This window comes from Abramis brama, assembly GCF_963993115.1.
Source record: "Abramis brama genome assembly, chromosome: 1".
Classification (NCBI taxonomy): domain Eukaryota; kingdom Metazoa; phylum Chordata; class Actinopteri; order Cypriniformes; family Leuciscidae; genus Abramis; species Abramis brama.
The window spans coordinates 73739682-73755671 of record NC_139963.1 but is presented as its reverse complement, the minus strand read 5'-3'; the positions used below and the strand labels follow the sequence as shown (position 1 = coordinate 73755671).

At 39.1% G+C, this 15990-nt stretch overlaps 1 protein-coding gene and 1 long non-coding RNA gene across 2 annotated transcripts in view; one reads left to right on the top strand and one right to left on the bottom strand.

Annotated features, from left to right (window-relative positions):
* LOC311095233 overlaps window positions 1-15990 on the bottom strand; it is a 374729-nt gene that overhangs the window by 149079 nt on the left and 209660 nt on the right. The window lies entirely within an intron of this gene.
* LOC311089111 (uncharacterized protein) lies at window positions 1529-4805 on the top strand. Its single transcript, XM_084123552.1, has 6 exons — window positions 1529-1673; window positions 2063-2389; window positions 2487-2852; window positions 3930-3971; window positions 4117-4197; window positions 4309-4805. The coding sequence occupies exons 1-6, from the start codon at window positions 1613-1615 to the stop codon at window positions 4362-4364; spliced, it is 933 nt and encodes a 310-aa protein (XP_083979678.1). The 5' UTR covers window positions 1529-1612; the 3' UTR covers window positions 4365-4805.

Here is a 15990-nt window from a genome sequence, read left to right as displayed (position 1 = left end):
GAATTTGATCTGAATGTGTGAAAGTCTTTGTTAGTCAATGAGGAGATCTTCTCCAAACTCTTCTTCTTCTGTTGATATTTGCGGCAGACTAGACACGACAATGGCGTATTGCTGCCCTCCTCAGTTCATTTGAAGTATTACAGTTTTTCTCACTTGTTTACAATTGTGCACAATTCCTGCTTTACACTCAAACTGCAGCTCTAAAACACTACACACAATTCTCTGCACTTGGCACAATTTTCATGCAGAAAATCTCTTGTTTCACAAGGAACACACACTGCCTCATCACATGGGCAAACACCCGTCACACAGTTTTACAATCAGCAATCAGAGCTTTAGCATAAAAGAGAGTTTTTTTTTGTTTGTTTTTTCAGTGTTCAACTGGTTCTTATAATTGTCTATTCATATGATGGTTTGTGTGTGCCATTTGAAAACAAAATACCATTTTGAGAAGAAATAACATTGTTTTGAATGTAAAGTTTTCTTTTGCAGGAAAATTGAGGGGTTTTGCTCATTGTGTGTGTGTGTGTGTGTGTGTGTTTTGAAAAGTAGAAAGCTAGCTAGGTAATGCTTGTCAGTGCCATATACAGTACTCGATAGGTACTCAAGATGGCGGCAGTCAACTGGAAAAAGAGCGGATGACGTAAGAGGTCACGTGACTGATATTCATGTATAGGCAACGTCAGCACACTGAAATTAGCAAGCCTCATTTTTTGAATGTGAAATGTGTCAAGAAGCTCAGGGCAAGTAATGAACTGGTGTTTGAGTTGATAAAGGAGTCTGGATCTGATATATTCTCAGGGCTGTAGAGAGTAAAGCAGAACGTTATAATCCATGTGTAGAAACTCTTCCAGAAGACATTGTCATTGTCATGGATGGTGGAGAACGTTTCAGTAGTAAACCAATTTTATTACTAATAATTTAATGATTTTATTTATAGAATTGAACTGCATGCAGGAAACTCTAAAATGAGGAAGTGAAACTAGCAGTAATGCAAAAGTAGAGCCTGTTCATTGAGTTCAGTCTGAAGCGTTGAGCGTAAGTGTGTTTGAGCCAGTGTGTGTCACATTATGTGCTGTTTAGTGTTGTTTTCATGGACTTTCAGGTTCTTGTCATTTGTCACATGTCTTTGTTCAGATTCCCGCCACTCATCTATCTCTGTTTCTGGTTATGTGTGTTTCTTTTTTTCTGTTTCATTCAACCAATAACTGATTTGATTGGTCACTTCCAGTTTTAAATGATTGTTGTCCAACTATTTTAGCTTTAATAAAAAACATTTTTTTGAACGGGAACTCACGCCTCTTGCCCTCTCTAAGTGGAACTTACTCGTGTGTCTTTATTTAGTTAAAGATAGTGTTTCCTCGTTATTTCGAGCTGGTGTAGTCGCTAAGAATCGAGCCACTTGCTACATGAGCAATAATGAAAAAATACATTTGCACTGAAATCCACTCAGCAACACTTCTCAGAGTTTCATCTCAGGCTGTCAGATGAGAGGAAGTTAATAACCACAGGAGGAGATGATGATGTTTAAAGGAGGAGCTGTAACTATATATAATGAAGAGGAAGAGCTGTAACTATATATAATGAAGAGGAAGACTGACAGAAACAGAGAATGGCTGATAAGTGTGATCTGTGTCTGCTGGGACTGATCATTCTCTCTTCACTTCTCACAGGTAAAGAAATCTGTATTTTCTCTAAAGACATTTAGTGGAATTAGTCTGGAAAGAGTTCATTTGAACATGCTCAGTTTATTCTTGCACACATTCACGTTGTGATCTCAGAGTTGTGTATTGATACACACAGATCATACTGTATTATTCCTGATACTGGACATAGTGTCACTCAAACATCTGATGATGAAGAATTATCTTCATATTAAGAGTGTGTCAGTGATTTGAACAGCTCTCTGATAAAGACTAATAGTTTATTCTGGAGAGTGTGTGGTTTGCTTTAAGTCAGGAAAAATACTATCATTTAAAACTTCTGCTTTTTATGCTGGTGTGTTTTATGTTTCATTTATTAATATATATCATAATGATCACTGAGATATACTGTGTTTCAGGAACCAGTGGAGATGATCATGTGACTAATGTGTTCATCAGTTCTGGTGAAAATGTCTCTCTGTCCTGTAATAAAACTCTTTCTGACTGCAAATCAACTACATGGACCTACGAGAACATACATTCGGGGATAGAAGTTGAACTGATTACTGGAGGGATAAAGAAGAACGACACAGAGAGACATGAGAGACTGAGTCTGGAGTCTGACTGCTCTCTGAACATCAAGAACGTCACAGTAGAAGATTATGGAGTATACACCTGCGAACAATATGTGAATAGAGAACAAGGACCTGATGCTGATTCTTATGTTCATCTGAATGTTCTTCATGGTAAGTTTATGATTATGTGGTCAATTTAAAAAGGGCAGATTCTCCCTTTAAACTCAGATGATGATTGAAGAGTCTGTGATTTGTTTCTTGTGTTCAGTTTCAGTGTCTCCATCATCATCATCATCCTCATCTTCATCAACATCATCATCATCTTCATACTCACAGACTGAGATCAGTCCAGGCCGCTCTGTGACTCTCTCTTGTCAGTTGTATTTACATACTATACTCTCCTGTAATGATTGGGTCAGTTCTGAGGGAGTTGAGCTGTTGTGGGTGAATCAGGCTGGTGTTGATCTGAAGACAGACTCCAGATATCAGATATTATCATCATCAGATCAAGATGACTGTATCATCACTCTGACTACAACACTCCTGAATGAAGATGACAACAGAGAGTGGAGATGTCAGCTTACTCTTGGAAATCATCTCGAGACCTCAGTCAGATACACTGTCAAGTATTCAGGTGAGAAAACACTCTTTTCTGACAGATTTGTGAAAACTTCCACAGATTGGCTCTACTCTTTCTGATGGCTTCATACGTTTTGGAGTTGTAAAATATTAGTGGTCAAAGTCATAAACTGCATAACAATCCTTATAATTCCCAATATTGGCCTCCTACATGGGTCATACATGATATATTGCATAAATCAGACGAGTGTATTAAAGGGGGGGTACAATGGTGTTTCATGTATTCAGAGTTGTTTACAGTGTTAAAGAGATGGATTCTCATGCTTAACATGGCCAAAGTTTTTTAAAAATATTTTGGACGAATAACGGAGAATTTCTGTGCCGAAAATCTTACTTCCGGGTTGGTACAAGTTTCGGCTGGGTTTTTTTCGACCGTGGATCTAATGACGTAGACCAGAGTGGAACTCCTTAAATGAGCATTTCTCCCGGAAAAGCTCGCCCGCGCACACGTCGACCAGAGGAGAGCGAGACCGCGCACATCAACGCGCTTCAACAGGAAATCATCGGCAGCGCTGCATAGTGTCTCCAAAGTGTGTTTTTGGATGTGAGGGAAAGCTTACCAAAGAACCCAGCGTTAGGAACAGTGGATGCAGAAACGAGTTGTGTAGACTGTTTGTTCCCTGCATTTCGACGATGAATGTTTTATAAACAAAGCCCAGATCGACGGATTCTCTCTATGGCTCTGGCTTCGCCCACACGGCCCGCCTCCAGACGCTCGTTTTTTTCCGGAAAGACTCGGTACAGCCTATCTTTGTATTATAAATATAATAAAACTAAAGACTTTTTGGAGATATGAAGGATGCAATACTACTCTATAGGTACTCAAGATTAACAGGAGATTGAGTGAAAATGAGCATTTCACCCCCCCTTTAAAGCCTAGTATGACCCATGTAGGAGGTCGGGTTTAGGATTATAAGGCTTATGTCCTTCATTCAAGCTGAAGGTTTATTTGCAGAAGCTCAACTGTGTTTCACTCTCATATAAACCAGGAATAAATTATACAGTAACACAGTAATACAGTAATACAGTAATACAGTACAGTCTCTTCTCAACTACTGCCATTCTCCTCCAGGAGAAACTGAAGTCAGTGTGACTGCTGGATCATTATACAGAGGTACGACACGTTCATTTATACTGACAGCTTTATAACATTAAACTATCAGTCAGTCTGTAAATGCTTCATCAATAACTGTTGATAGTTGAATACCCTTGACTTCAGTCATGTACAGTTTCTCTTCTTCCTCTCATGTTTCCTGCAGTGATTGTGAGTATTGTTGAGATCGCAGTGTTTGCTGCTCCTACTGTGATTCTTCTTCAGATCATCTGTGCAAGAAGAGCTGGTGAGTTTTGAGCCGCACACAATCTGATGATTCACACTCATCTGATCTGGAACAATCTGCAATCATGATAAAAACACATACGAGAGGTCAGTCAATGCTTTTATTTTGCAGGGAGGAAGGACTCGAAGCACCCAGAGGAAATAGAGATGCCGACAATATTAGAATAAAATACTGATGAGTTTAGAGCCAATCTGCAGCAATATTTACAATAGCAAAAACTTACAGAGGATTGTTCATTGTTTTATTTTCTTCTTCTCAGAAAACAGACAAAAAACTCTGAGCACTTATAGTGACAAACAAGTTTAGATTAAAATGGTTTGGGTTTTTTTACATATAAAAAGCCAGATTTATTTTCATTTATATGGATTTTATGGATATATTTGCCTATAGTGTTGAAAGTCACTCTCTTGCGCTTCATATGTAAACTGCTTTAAATATAATATTAATACAGTAATGGACAGACTCAGACTGTATAATCTCTCTCTGTTCTGTGTGATGGAGCTGATTTGAGGATTCTTGGATCTTGTCTGTTCATTCCTGTTTTTAGCATCTTTTTCATTTTGAATGATTGCTATAATTTTCTTAATAAAACCTCTGCAGTTGTGTTTAATAAGTCTCCTTTCCTGAGATGTTTGTTCCCCTTCATGAGCTTGTAATGTATTGTTATATAGGATAGTAAGTGTGAGTATTAATGGGTCGAGTGTTGATGAAATATAAGTGTTTTCAGCCGTTTCTTGAAGATGGCTAAAGCCTCATCAGCTCAGGTTGAGTTCGGCAGGTCGTCCTCCAGCAGGAACAGTCCAGGTGAAGGTCTGTGAAAGTGATTCTGTGTCTCTTTGAGATGATGCACCACAAGACACCGTTCACCTGCAGAACACAAGCTTCTGGAGACACATCGGTCTGGAGTAGTGAGTTTAGGTGTAGAGGAGCAGAGCCAGTGGTTGTTCTGTAGGAAAACATCAGGGCCTTGAATCTGATGTGAGCGGCTGTTGGAAACCAGGGCAAGTTTATGAGGAGAGGAGTGACGTGCGTCTCTTCGGCTCGATAAACACACTCTTGCTGCAGCGTCTGGATCAGTTGCAGAGGTTTGACAGTGATGCTGGAAGGAGAGAGCATTACAATAGTCCAGTCTGGCGAGAACAAGCGCTTGGACAAGGAGTTGTGAAGCTCTGATAGGAAGGGCCTGATCCTCCTAATGTTGTATAAGGCTAATCTGCAGTTCTAGCACTGTGGTCTGTGAAGTTCAACTGATCATCAATAGCTGAGTGGAGAAGTTGTGATGAAGTGTTGGGTTGGCCGACACCAGGAGCAGTTCTGTCTCAGCAAGGTTTAGTTGATGGTCCTTCATCCAGCGAGAAATGTCTGTTAGGCAAGCAGTGAAAGAAAGAAGAAACTAAAACATCATCAGCTCTTTTGTCTTTAGAAAGCTGTTTGTCTGTTAAAGTGTCACAAAGATGGTTGGGTTAAAAGTGCATCACGTTATGGAAATGCTCCACTACACCTGATGATGTGTGATCTGTTTTGGAGCAAAGCATGCTGGGTTAACTCTCGAAGGTCTGGCTGTACTCAATGCGATCGATTCACAGTGAAGAAGCTCCGCTCCCGCCTGGCTCTCTTTAAGAGGGATGGGAGCAAAGCATTTGCACATAGCGGTCCAGTCCCACTGCTTTGTTTATGAGGCTCACAGGTGGAGCTGGCAGAGGAGTTTGAGTCGGATCTCTGCCTTTATCAAAACTCAGCCGCTAGCTCCTCATGCCCAAACCAGAAGCATCGGCAGGCCCGTCCGATCCGGCAGAGAGCATGTTGTTGGCCCGGTCTATCTCTGAGGAGAGTTGAGACGATGTTTTAAGTAAGCCTGTCTCCTCCCTCTCTCCAGGAGTTGGACATGATGACCCTTGCCATGGCCGGTGGAAAAGAGGAATCTCCTCCAGATAGATTAGAGGAGTGATTCCTTGCCAGGCATGTGTGGCAGTCGGCCCGGCTGGAGGCGATTCCTGTTGCACACCAAGGCGATGTTGCAAGCCGACTAAATGAAGGACCTCATCAAGGCGAGGGAGTGTCTCCAGATGCAGTCCTGGAGCTCCGGCGCTCCACAGACCTCCTGAAGTCCTGAGCCATCGGCCGCTCTCTTCCTGCAATAGTTGCCATTGAGTGGCATCTGTGGGTAAACCTTTTGGGGCTCAAGGAGGAATAAAAGTCTTCCGGGCTTTTAATAACACCATTGAGACAGTGGTCCAGAAGTTCTGGGAGGCGAAAGTTAAATCAGTGGTGCTTGAGATATACATCCGAGATCTTCCAGAGCATCTGTAGTGTTGATAAAGGAGGCTGGATCTGATCTTTGTTCCTCAGAGGAAACAGCACATTATAATCCATGTGTTGTGTAGAAACACTCCAAGTGAAACTAACAGCAATGCTCTCGTGTGCAAAAGAATATCCTTGTGTTCAGAGTAGATGTGTGTTGAGCCAGTGCGGTTCACAATATGCACTTCTCAGACATGTTTCACACACATGAAAAGACACTTAACTGTGGTATAGTGTCAATAAATATCAACTCTAGCATGATTTACACACTCAGATTGTCAGGAGTGTGACAGCGTCAACATGTGTATTACATGGTTCATGATACTTTAACATATACACATGTAGCGCCCTCTCCCTTAGATATAAGCGGGAGGGGTCCTGGGTTAGTTTATTATTAGATCTCTCTAAGTAGCCTCTGAATATTATTAACTGTATTTCAATAAACCCTTATCTCAATATTGGTGTGCTTATAAAAAGACTAAAATAACCACAAAGTCTTGTAAGTGAAATAGAAACTTTTAGTACTTTTAAATAAAATAGTGAAATTCGAATAGCAATTGAAAATAAAATAAAAGTCAAGACCACAGACACATACACTGTCAAGAGTTCAGGTGAGAAAACAGACAAAACTTTCAGAGATTAATTTTGACTCTGGCTTCATACATACTGTCATTGTGAAATAGTTCTGATCTAAGCCATTCAATTCCTAATTTGGCAAAATTCTATTGCCAGATGATGAGAATTTTTATAATAAATAGATTTCTCTTTACAGCGAGGTGTCAGTGGGCTGTGCTCTAAGTGTGACATTACATGATTTCCGTAGTGTTTTCATAGCTGTGATCTCACTGTTGAGGTCTGGAAACATGTTACTGCTGAGTGTGAGAACTCACAGTTTGACCACAATAGAGCCGTGATCATCTCTGAACCCAGTTGATGAATTTAAAGACTGCCCTTCTGCTGGTTCTGGCATCTGTCCAGAGAGTTGGCGATCTGTCTGATCTGCTCTTTCAGTGGACGCATCGTGCCTCGAGTTTGGGCCTAATCTCCAGTCATCCTACCACCTGCCCTCTAGACCCCGTCCCCTCACACCTTCTACAAACCGTCTCTCCCACACTTCTACCAGCACTCACACACATCATCAACTCATCCCTCCATACTGGCATTTTCCCTACAGCATTCAAGCAGGCTCGGGTAACTCCACTGCTGAAAAAACCCACATTAAACACATCACTCAGAGAGTTACAGACCTGTCTCTCTCCTACCATTCATAGCGAAAACACTTTAACGAGTTGCTTTCAACCAAGTGTCATCTTTCCTGTCTCAGAATAACCAGCTGGATGTCAACCAATCTGGCTTCAAGAAAGGGCATTCAACCGAGACTGCATTACTGTCGGTCACAGAAGCCCTGCGGACCACCAAAGCTGCTTCCAAATCTTCAGTTCTCACTCTCCTGGATCTGTCTGCTGCCTTCGACACTGTGGATCATCAGATCCTTCTGTCTCATCTCATCTCTGGGCATCACAGGTACTCCTCTCCACTGGTTTGAGTCCTATCTCACAGGTAGATCCTTCAGGGTCGCATGGAGAGGCGAGGTATCCAGAGCACATCAGCTGACCACAGGGGTTCCCCAGGGTTCAGTTCTTGGACCCCTCCTCTTCTCCATCTACACCACATCACTGGGACACATCTTACAGGCTCATGGTTTCTCTTACTATTGCTATGCTGATGACACACAACTCTTTCTCACATTTTAACCAGATGATAAGCCACAAAATCACTCTCCAGAACATTCTCATTCACGGTTCCTTGCTGGTGGAATGATCTCCCCACCCTCATCCGGAATGCAGAATCCCTGACGACATTCAAAAGACAGCTGAAAACTCATCTCTTCCGTGAGCAAAATAAACATTTTCTTTTCCTTTAATCCTCCCTTGTCTGACTTATGCAACTTTAAGCAGTGCCTGAACTTTGTATTTTAAGCACTTCTTGCGTTGTTTTTGCCTCTTCATGATGACTCGCTTGCTGTAGTATGGGGTAATCCGTAATCATAAACCAGCCAGGCAAAGGGTCAAAATCCATACAAAGACAGTCCAAAAACAAGAAACAAAACAGGACTGGAACTCAGACGTGCAGGAACAGCTGTGTGCAATGATCAGTGATGAGTTCAGGATTATGGGAAATGCAGTTCATGATGTGGTGGTGACGGTATGGGGAAGAGACCTCTAGTGGACACCAAGGGAACACCAACCAGACACTGTGAAAGGCATCTGCTAAATGACTAAATGTAAATGACTGGCTCGCCATGTCCAAACCACAAACAGAGCATCCACGGCAGGGACAGATCAGGATTCAATAGGGCAAAGCAAGAAAAACAAAAAAACAAAAAAACAGCCTTGCAGAAACAAGGCAAAAAATAATAATTATTCAGCTGTTAAATAAACTGTTTAAATTAAATAAATTGTCAGTTTCATCACGTTTGATTTGGCCTTAACCCCCTTGAGGTCGACGGTATCACCGGCGATACCAGCTCGCTTTTTTTTTTATCAGTGTAAAAGAAACTCATAAATACTCTGTTGACTTTGATTTTCCATAGGAGTTTCATACATCAATTGATTCTGTTAAATGTGTATTATTTTTGTGTATACTCACAATAAAAACAAAGTGTTGTGCTTTTTGCCAAATAAAGAAAAATAAACACGAAGCGAGTTCTGCCTTCTCTCTGCCAGTGTAGTGCATTCTGAAACGCGTCCGAAAATGAACAATAACTCAGCGAATACTCAGTCAAACAGGCATACAGACACACAGGCATGAAGCTTGAATTCTCTTCTTTTAAATGAAGTAATTTATATAAAAAACAAATATTCTCATCTTGTGAAATCTGTATTAAAAGAGAGCAATTCCAGTCGAGCTAATTACAGCTGATTCTGTGACTCCGCCCACGGAGAGCGCGTGCTATTCAAACGCAAATGGCTGAGGCAATCCAAGCAAACCTGTGAACGCCCCCATATCAGCTCGAGAAAACACACAAGTTTATTCAGATCATTACCTGTTTACACCGTCTCGCAGCGCTGTGAGGAATAATAATAATGGAAAATGTCCCTCAGAAGTGCGGGTATATCGAGGAGCGAGCTGAGGAATACTAGTAAGTTTTTTCCTTCTCACGTGAATTTCGTGAGTTTCTGTTTATGAATGAATGAACGGCAGAGATGCGCGCTGTTTACCACAGCTGGCAAAGACAGTTTAAATTTAAATCGCGTGTGTGAATGAATGATGATGTTTTAGCAAACTGTATTGCTATACTGAGATGAGTAAAAATCGACTGAAATATGTTGAAATAAAATGTAGGCTATTTGTATAAGCAACGTATTAAACTGCAAATTAACAATATGCCCTAATATTTCATGAAAACAACGTTACAGTCAGGCGAAATATGAAAGACAACATCTTGTTGACTAGATTTGGGTACAGTTTTTACTGTAGAATACTGCCACGTCAAATAAGCTTTTGTTTAGCAATTTCTATATATAAAATACTATTTTTGTCAAAAATAAAGTCATCAACTAAGATGTTAGCTGTTCCAATGTTGACTATATTCAAACTAATGAATACATAGATAAAATGTAAGAAAGACTACACTTGAAATATTGTTGAAATTGTAATTATTGTTGTAATTGTAACCTTTTTAATAAAATAGCAAAACATATTTACAAGATAGATGTAAGCAAAATCTTAAATGGTCAATATAAGTCTTCTTCTAAATATATCTTTTGTCCTTGCATTGTGGCTCAGTCAGTGTCACACCTGAATGAATGGCTCATTATGCAGAGTCATTATGCAGAGTGGGTGGGACATTGTATTCTAAGGTGTAAACCACTCCTCTTTCACGCCCCCTCGCATAGTGGCTTTCCAAGCAAAACCTGTTTTACATCAATTTAAATCAATGTATGGTTTTATGTGAACGATAAAGCAAGACTATTTTCACATAATTTTGAAGAAAATACTATAGGCAACGACATCCATTAGTCAAAAGTCTTATTGCCATGTGTCAAAACGTGTTTTGTGGCCTTATTTAAAAAACTTTAATTTTTTGTTTTTTCGATAACCACACATAAACATTATTCTCTCAAAAATGAAAACATGTACATACATGTGGCTCACATATTATTGTAGTCCTGTTTGTGCTATATAGAGTGAATTTACACCTTTGCCATTAATATGTTTATTAGCAACTGAAAAAAGCACAAATGTCAGAGCATGTCAGAACACCCCCAGGGCCCAGAAAACCGCTCAGACTCCAGAGGGTTAATCCAGATAGTTTCATTCTTCTTTCATGTATATTTCTAACATTTCCCGTTCGTCTCGATCCCTCTTTCCGTCGGCTTCTATTACCCTTAACCCTCTGAGGTCTGAGCTGTTTTCTGGGCCCTGGAGGTGTTCTGACATGCTCTGACATTTCTGGTTATTTCTGTTACTTGTGACATTTTCATGGCTAAAGTCTAATTACACTGTATTCAGCACAAACTCTGCTACAATAATATATCAGCAGCATGTATGTAAAAGTTTGTAGTTTTGAGATAATGACATTTATGCGTGGTTTTTGAAAATACAAAAAAAAATTCTCACTGAAATAAGGCCATGAAACCCATACTGATTATTTCTTCACAAGACTTTTGAAAATTGTATGACGTAGCCTAGAATATTTGCTGCAAAACTATGTGAAAATCACCCTGACTGCTCATTCAGATAAGACAATATATTGATTTAAAAATTTTACGACGTGTTTTGTGTGAAAAAGCCTTATGCGAGAGCTCATTAATATGTAAGCTTTTCTCACCTGAGAAAGACAAAGAACCTCCCCTAACGGCCCTATTAGGAGCTATCAGGCCCCTATCATTCTGAGCAACCTTGCACAATACTGTAAATGAGGAGATTTAAAAAATAATGGCTTTTAAATTGTTTGGATTTATTTACAACACAACATAATCCAAAGATACACAACAAATGCCAAAAAAGCACTTCAAAGACAGAGACCTTTGTGCCATTCCTAAAAACATTGTACATACCTTTCATTTCCAAGATTTTCACTTTACCATGTTCACGTACTGAGACTCGTGAATGTTGAAGTCCTCAGTGGCATCTGGGACCTGAAAAAAAAAAAAGTGAACATACTGATATCAAGAGAAAGGCCTGCACGATTTTGGAAATAAATATTAGATTTTTCTGGTTAAAATTGCTTTTTAAAATTCCTTTTTAAAATTCACAGAATACACACACACACACACGTTTCCAACGATATATAATATAATGAACACCAGGTTTGTTGTGCCTTGTAGGCATAAGGTATATGCGCAGTGCGGATAAAATAATAATAACAATAAATAACCTATAGCAGCCTATAAATCTTCCAAAAGAAGCTAGAGAAAAATATATTGATTATCATGTTACTTCAAATGTTTCCATCCGTTATGATGATATGAAATGAGATAATAATAAAAACATGAAGCCGTTTGGTGCGTTTTGCTTTCATCCAAAATATGATACATTCAAACGCGATCGCTTGCAAAATATGATACATTCAAACGCGATCGCTTGCAAAATATGATACATTCAAACGCGATCACTCTCAAATATAAAACATTATGGTTACCATAAACATATCTATGTTTGAGCAGATATCCACAAACACAGTAAACACATATGATACATTCAAACGCGATCGCTTGCAAAATATGATACATTCAAACGCGATCGCTTGCAAAATATGATACATTCAAACGCGATCGCTTGCAAAATATGATACATTCAAACGCGATCACTCTCAAATATAAAACATTATGGTTACCATAAACATATCTATGTTTGAGCAGATATCCACAAACACAGTAAACACGGGTCTAAATATTATAATATTCCCCATATATCTAGCAACAGTTCAGCTGCAACGTGACATTTATGCAACAATAACAAACTAGGCTATGTAAGAATTTCTTACCTTATCTTTCTTGTCTTCAAATCGCGTTCTTCTTCTTCTGAGGTAGCCTAAATCCAATGTAAGCTCAGGCACGTCTTTCAAACTCGACGAAAAGTGAAGTGAAGTGTTTTGTTGTTGAGGTAACGAGCGCGTTCGCGTTCCATGTGGAGATTTGCATGTGAATATCTTTTGCGCGAGTAGGCGTGGCCAAATTAACTGTAATGAGCAAGCGTTTGAGAAGCTGGACATCTTGTTGGTTTTATACAAATTACTTAAACAGAGAATATTTGTTTTCGTTTTGAATCCGATCATTTAAAAGTACACACTTAAATGTTTATAAAGGTATATGGCTCATAAATGTGGGACAAGTATTCGCTGAGTTTTGTTTCAGTTTATAGACGTGCTCAAGAAAAAAAAGTTCACCGCGACGGAGAGGCAGAACGCACACCCTGTTTATTTTCTTTATTTTACAAAAGCACAATGTTTTGATTTGATTGTAAGTGGACACATACAAAAGGAGAAATATCACAGATTCTTTTTTTATATTTCTTTTTTCTGTATGACCATAAATGATGGAGTAATTTAAGTTTATAGTGCTACAATGTGGAGAAAATCCGGCAAAACGCGTCGGCGCGTTTGTCGACCTCAGAGGGTTAAAGGAGATCTCCGGTCAATTTTAACATTGAGCTCATTTTTTGTAAATTTGGAGTGCTGTCAATACAGAGAACAACGACAAAAATCGGTGTTGCCTACACCATGTTATCCTCTTTTTAAAGTTTGCACCCTGTTGACTTCAATGGGGCAAGTATTAAACCTGCTTTTAGCCTCTTAACATCCTTGATGTGTCATTACAAGTGCACAGGTCATGTGAGTGATTCCTTCAGAGTGAACACGGGTGAATCTGACTGCAGTAGATGTGCAAGATATTAATAAAAGTGATGTTAATTCAGCCAGCGCACATACCTGTATTTACTTCCTGTTTTCGGTCGAAGTCCACAGTAGTCGATTGTCGAGTTCACGCGCGTGATCATAGGTAACTAAACCTATGCACGTGAACTCGACAATCGATTACTGATTACAAATTTTAAAAAGAGGATAACACGGTGTAGGCAACACCGATTTTTGTCGTTGTTCTCTGTACTGACAGCACTCCAAATTTACCAAAAAATGAGCTCAATGTTAAAATTGACCGGAGTTCTCCTTTAAAGCGTGACTTCTGATGATATTTTTCTCTAAAATAATCTATTTTTAACATTACGTAACATTGCCACCTAAAAGAATGACAGGTGACAGGTGAGCTGGAGTTGAGCTGAGCTTCCGCTCTGCCAAATATCTCCCGGGGGAGAGGTTTCGCTTATATAGTCGCTCGTCTTACTATTGAGTCAGAGGAGGAAAAGAGCTCTTCTGATGAGGCACAGAATGTTTTTTGTTTATATCAAAAAAAGTTTTTTGTTTATTCTGTCAGATAACATCTCCAAAATGTTAAATACCTTTTGACTAGTAACCAAAAGTCCAAATCATAGTCTCTGCTGCTGCACCAATTTAACTGATATAAATAGTGTAGAACATTGCATAGAAACTGTGTCTATTCCTCGTTTAGTGAGATCAAATCATAAATCTACTGCAGGATCTAGAAAAAATCTAATTGTTATTAAACCAGAAAATGTTGCTATTGGTAATCAAAAACAATTTTTAAAGCTAGGTCTTCTAAACATTAGATCACTCACACCTAAGGCAGTTATTGTAAATGAAATAGTCACAGATAATAGCTTCGATGTACTTTGCCTTACTGAAACCTGGCTTAAACCAAATGATTATTTCGGTTTAAATGAGTCTACTCCAGCAGGATACTCCTATAAGCACGAGCCCCGACTGAATGGTCGTGGCGGCGGTGTTGCAACAATCTATAGAGATTTTCTCAATGTTACTCAGAAAACGGGTTATAAGTTTATTTCATTTGAAGTACTTGTACTAAATGTTACGCTCTTAGATGTTCGAAAAACATCCCTATTATCTCTAGCCTTGGCTACCGTATATAGACCGCCTGGGCCTTACGCTGATTTCCTAAAAGAGTTTGCAGATTTTCTCTCAGACCTATTAGTTAACTTCGATAAAGCATTAATTGTTGGAGACTTTAATATCCATGTAGATAATCAAAATGATGCGTTAGGGGCTGCGTTTACAGATTTATTAAACTCCTTTGGGGTCAAGCAAAACATTACCGGACCGACTCATCGATTTAATCATACACTCGATTTAATTATATCACATGGAACCGATCCAACCGATATAGATATCATTCCACAAAGTGACGATGTCACTGACCATTACATGGTAACTTGCATATTACGTACTCCCGTAATATATCATGCTGCGCCGCGTTATCGATTAGGCAGAACAATCCTTCCATCCACCATAGATAATTTTTCAAACAGCTTATCGGATCTGTCTCAGCTGCTCAGTGAACCCAAACAAACAGATGAACTTGAGGAATTAACTAGCACTATGAGCACCATTCTCTCTGGATCATTGGATATTGTTGCGCCCATTAGATTAAAAAAGGTCAGAGAGAAAAGTAAAGCACCATGGTACAACAATACTACGCGTGTTCTAAAGAGAGAAACCCGTAATTTAGAGCGTAAATGGAAACAAACCAACTTAGAGGTCTTTAGAATCGCATGGAAAGACAGTATGTCACGTTATAAAAAGGCCCTAAAAGCGGCCAGGGCTGAGCATCTCCGCAAACTAATAGAAAACAACCATAACAATCCTAAGTTCTTATTTAACACCGTGGCGAGACTAACAAATAAACAGATGTCTCCTGAACAAAATATTCCATTACAGTTTAGTAGTAATGATTTCATGAAGTTCTTCACTGAGAAAATAGAAAACATCAGAACCACAATTGTAAACGTTCAATCCTCAATCGCGCCTTATAATTCAGCCTCAATTATCACCCCGCAAGAACAATTACAGTGCTTTACAACTATAGAACAAAAAGAGTTAAATAAACTTTTTACTTCATCTAAAACAACAACATGTTTACTAGATCCTATACCAACTAAACTATTGAAAGAAGTGTTACCTGTAGTGGAAGAGCCTCTCCTCAATATTATTAACTCGTCTTTATCTTTAGGTTATGTTCCAAAAACATTTAAACTGGCAGTTATAAAACCTCTCATTAAGAAACCACAATTAGATCCGAATAATCTAGTAAATTATAGACCCATTTCAAATCTACCTTTTATGTCTAAAATACTAGAAAAAGTTGTGTCCGCCCAACTGGGCTCTTTCTTGCAAGAAAATGACACCTATGAAAAGTTTCAGTCTGGGTTCAGGCCGCATCATAGCACTGAAACTGCGCTCGTTAAAATCACAAATGATTTACTTTTAGCTTCTGACCAAGGCTGTATCTCAATATTAGTTTTACTTGATCTTAGTGCTGCGTTCGATACTATAGATCATACAATACTCTTAGATCGACTACAAAATTATACTGGTGTTCAAGGACAAGCATTAAG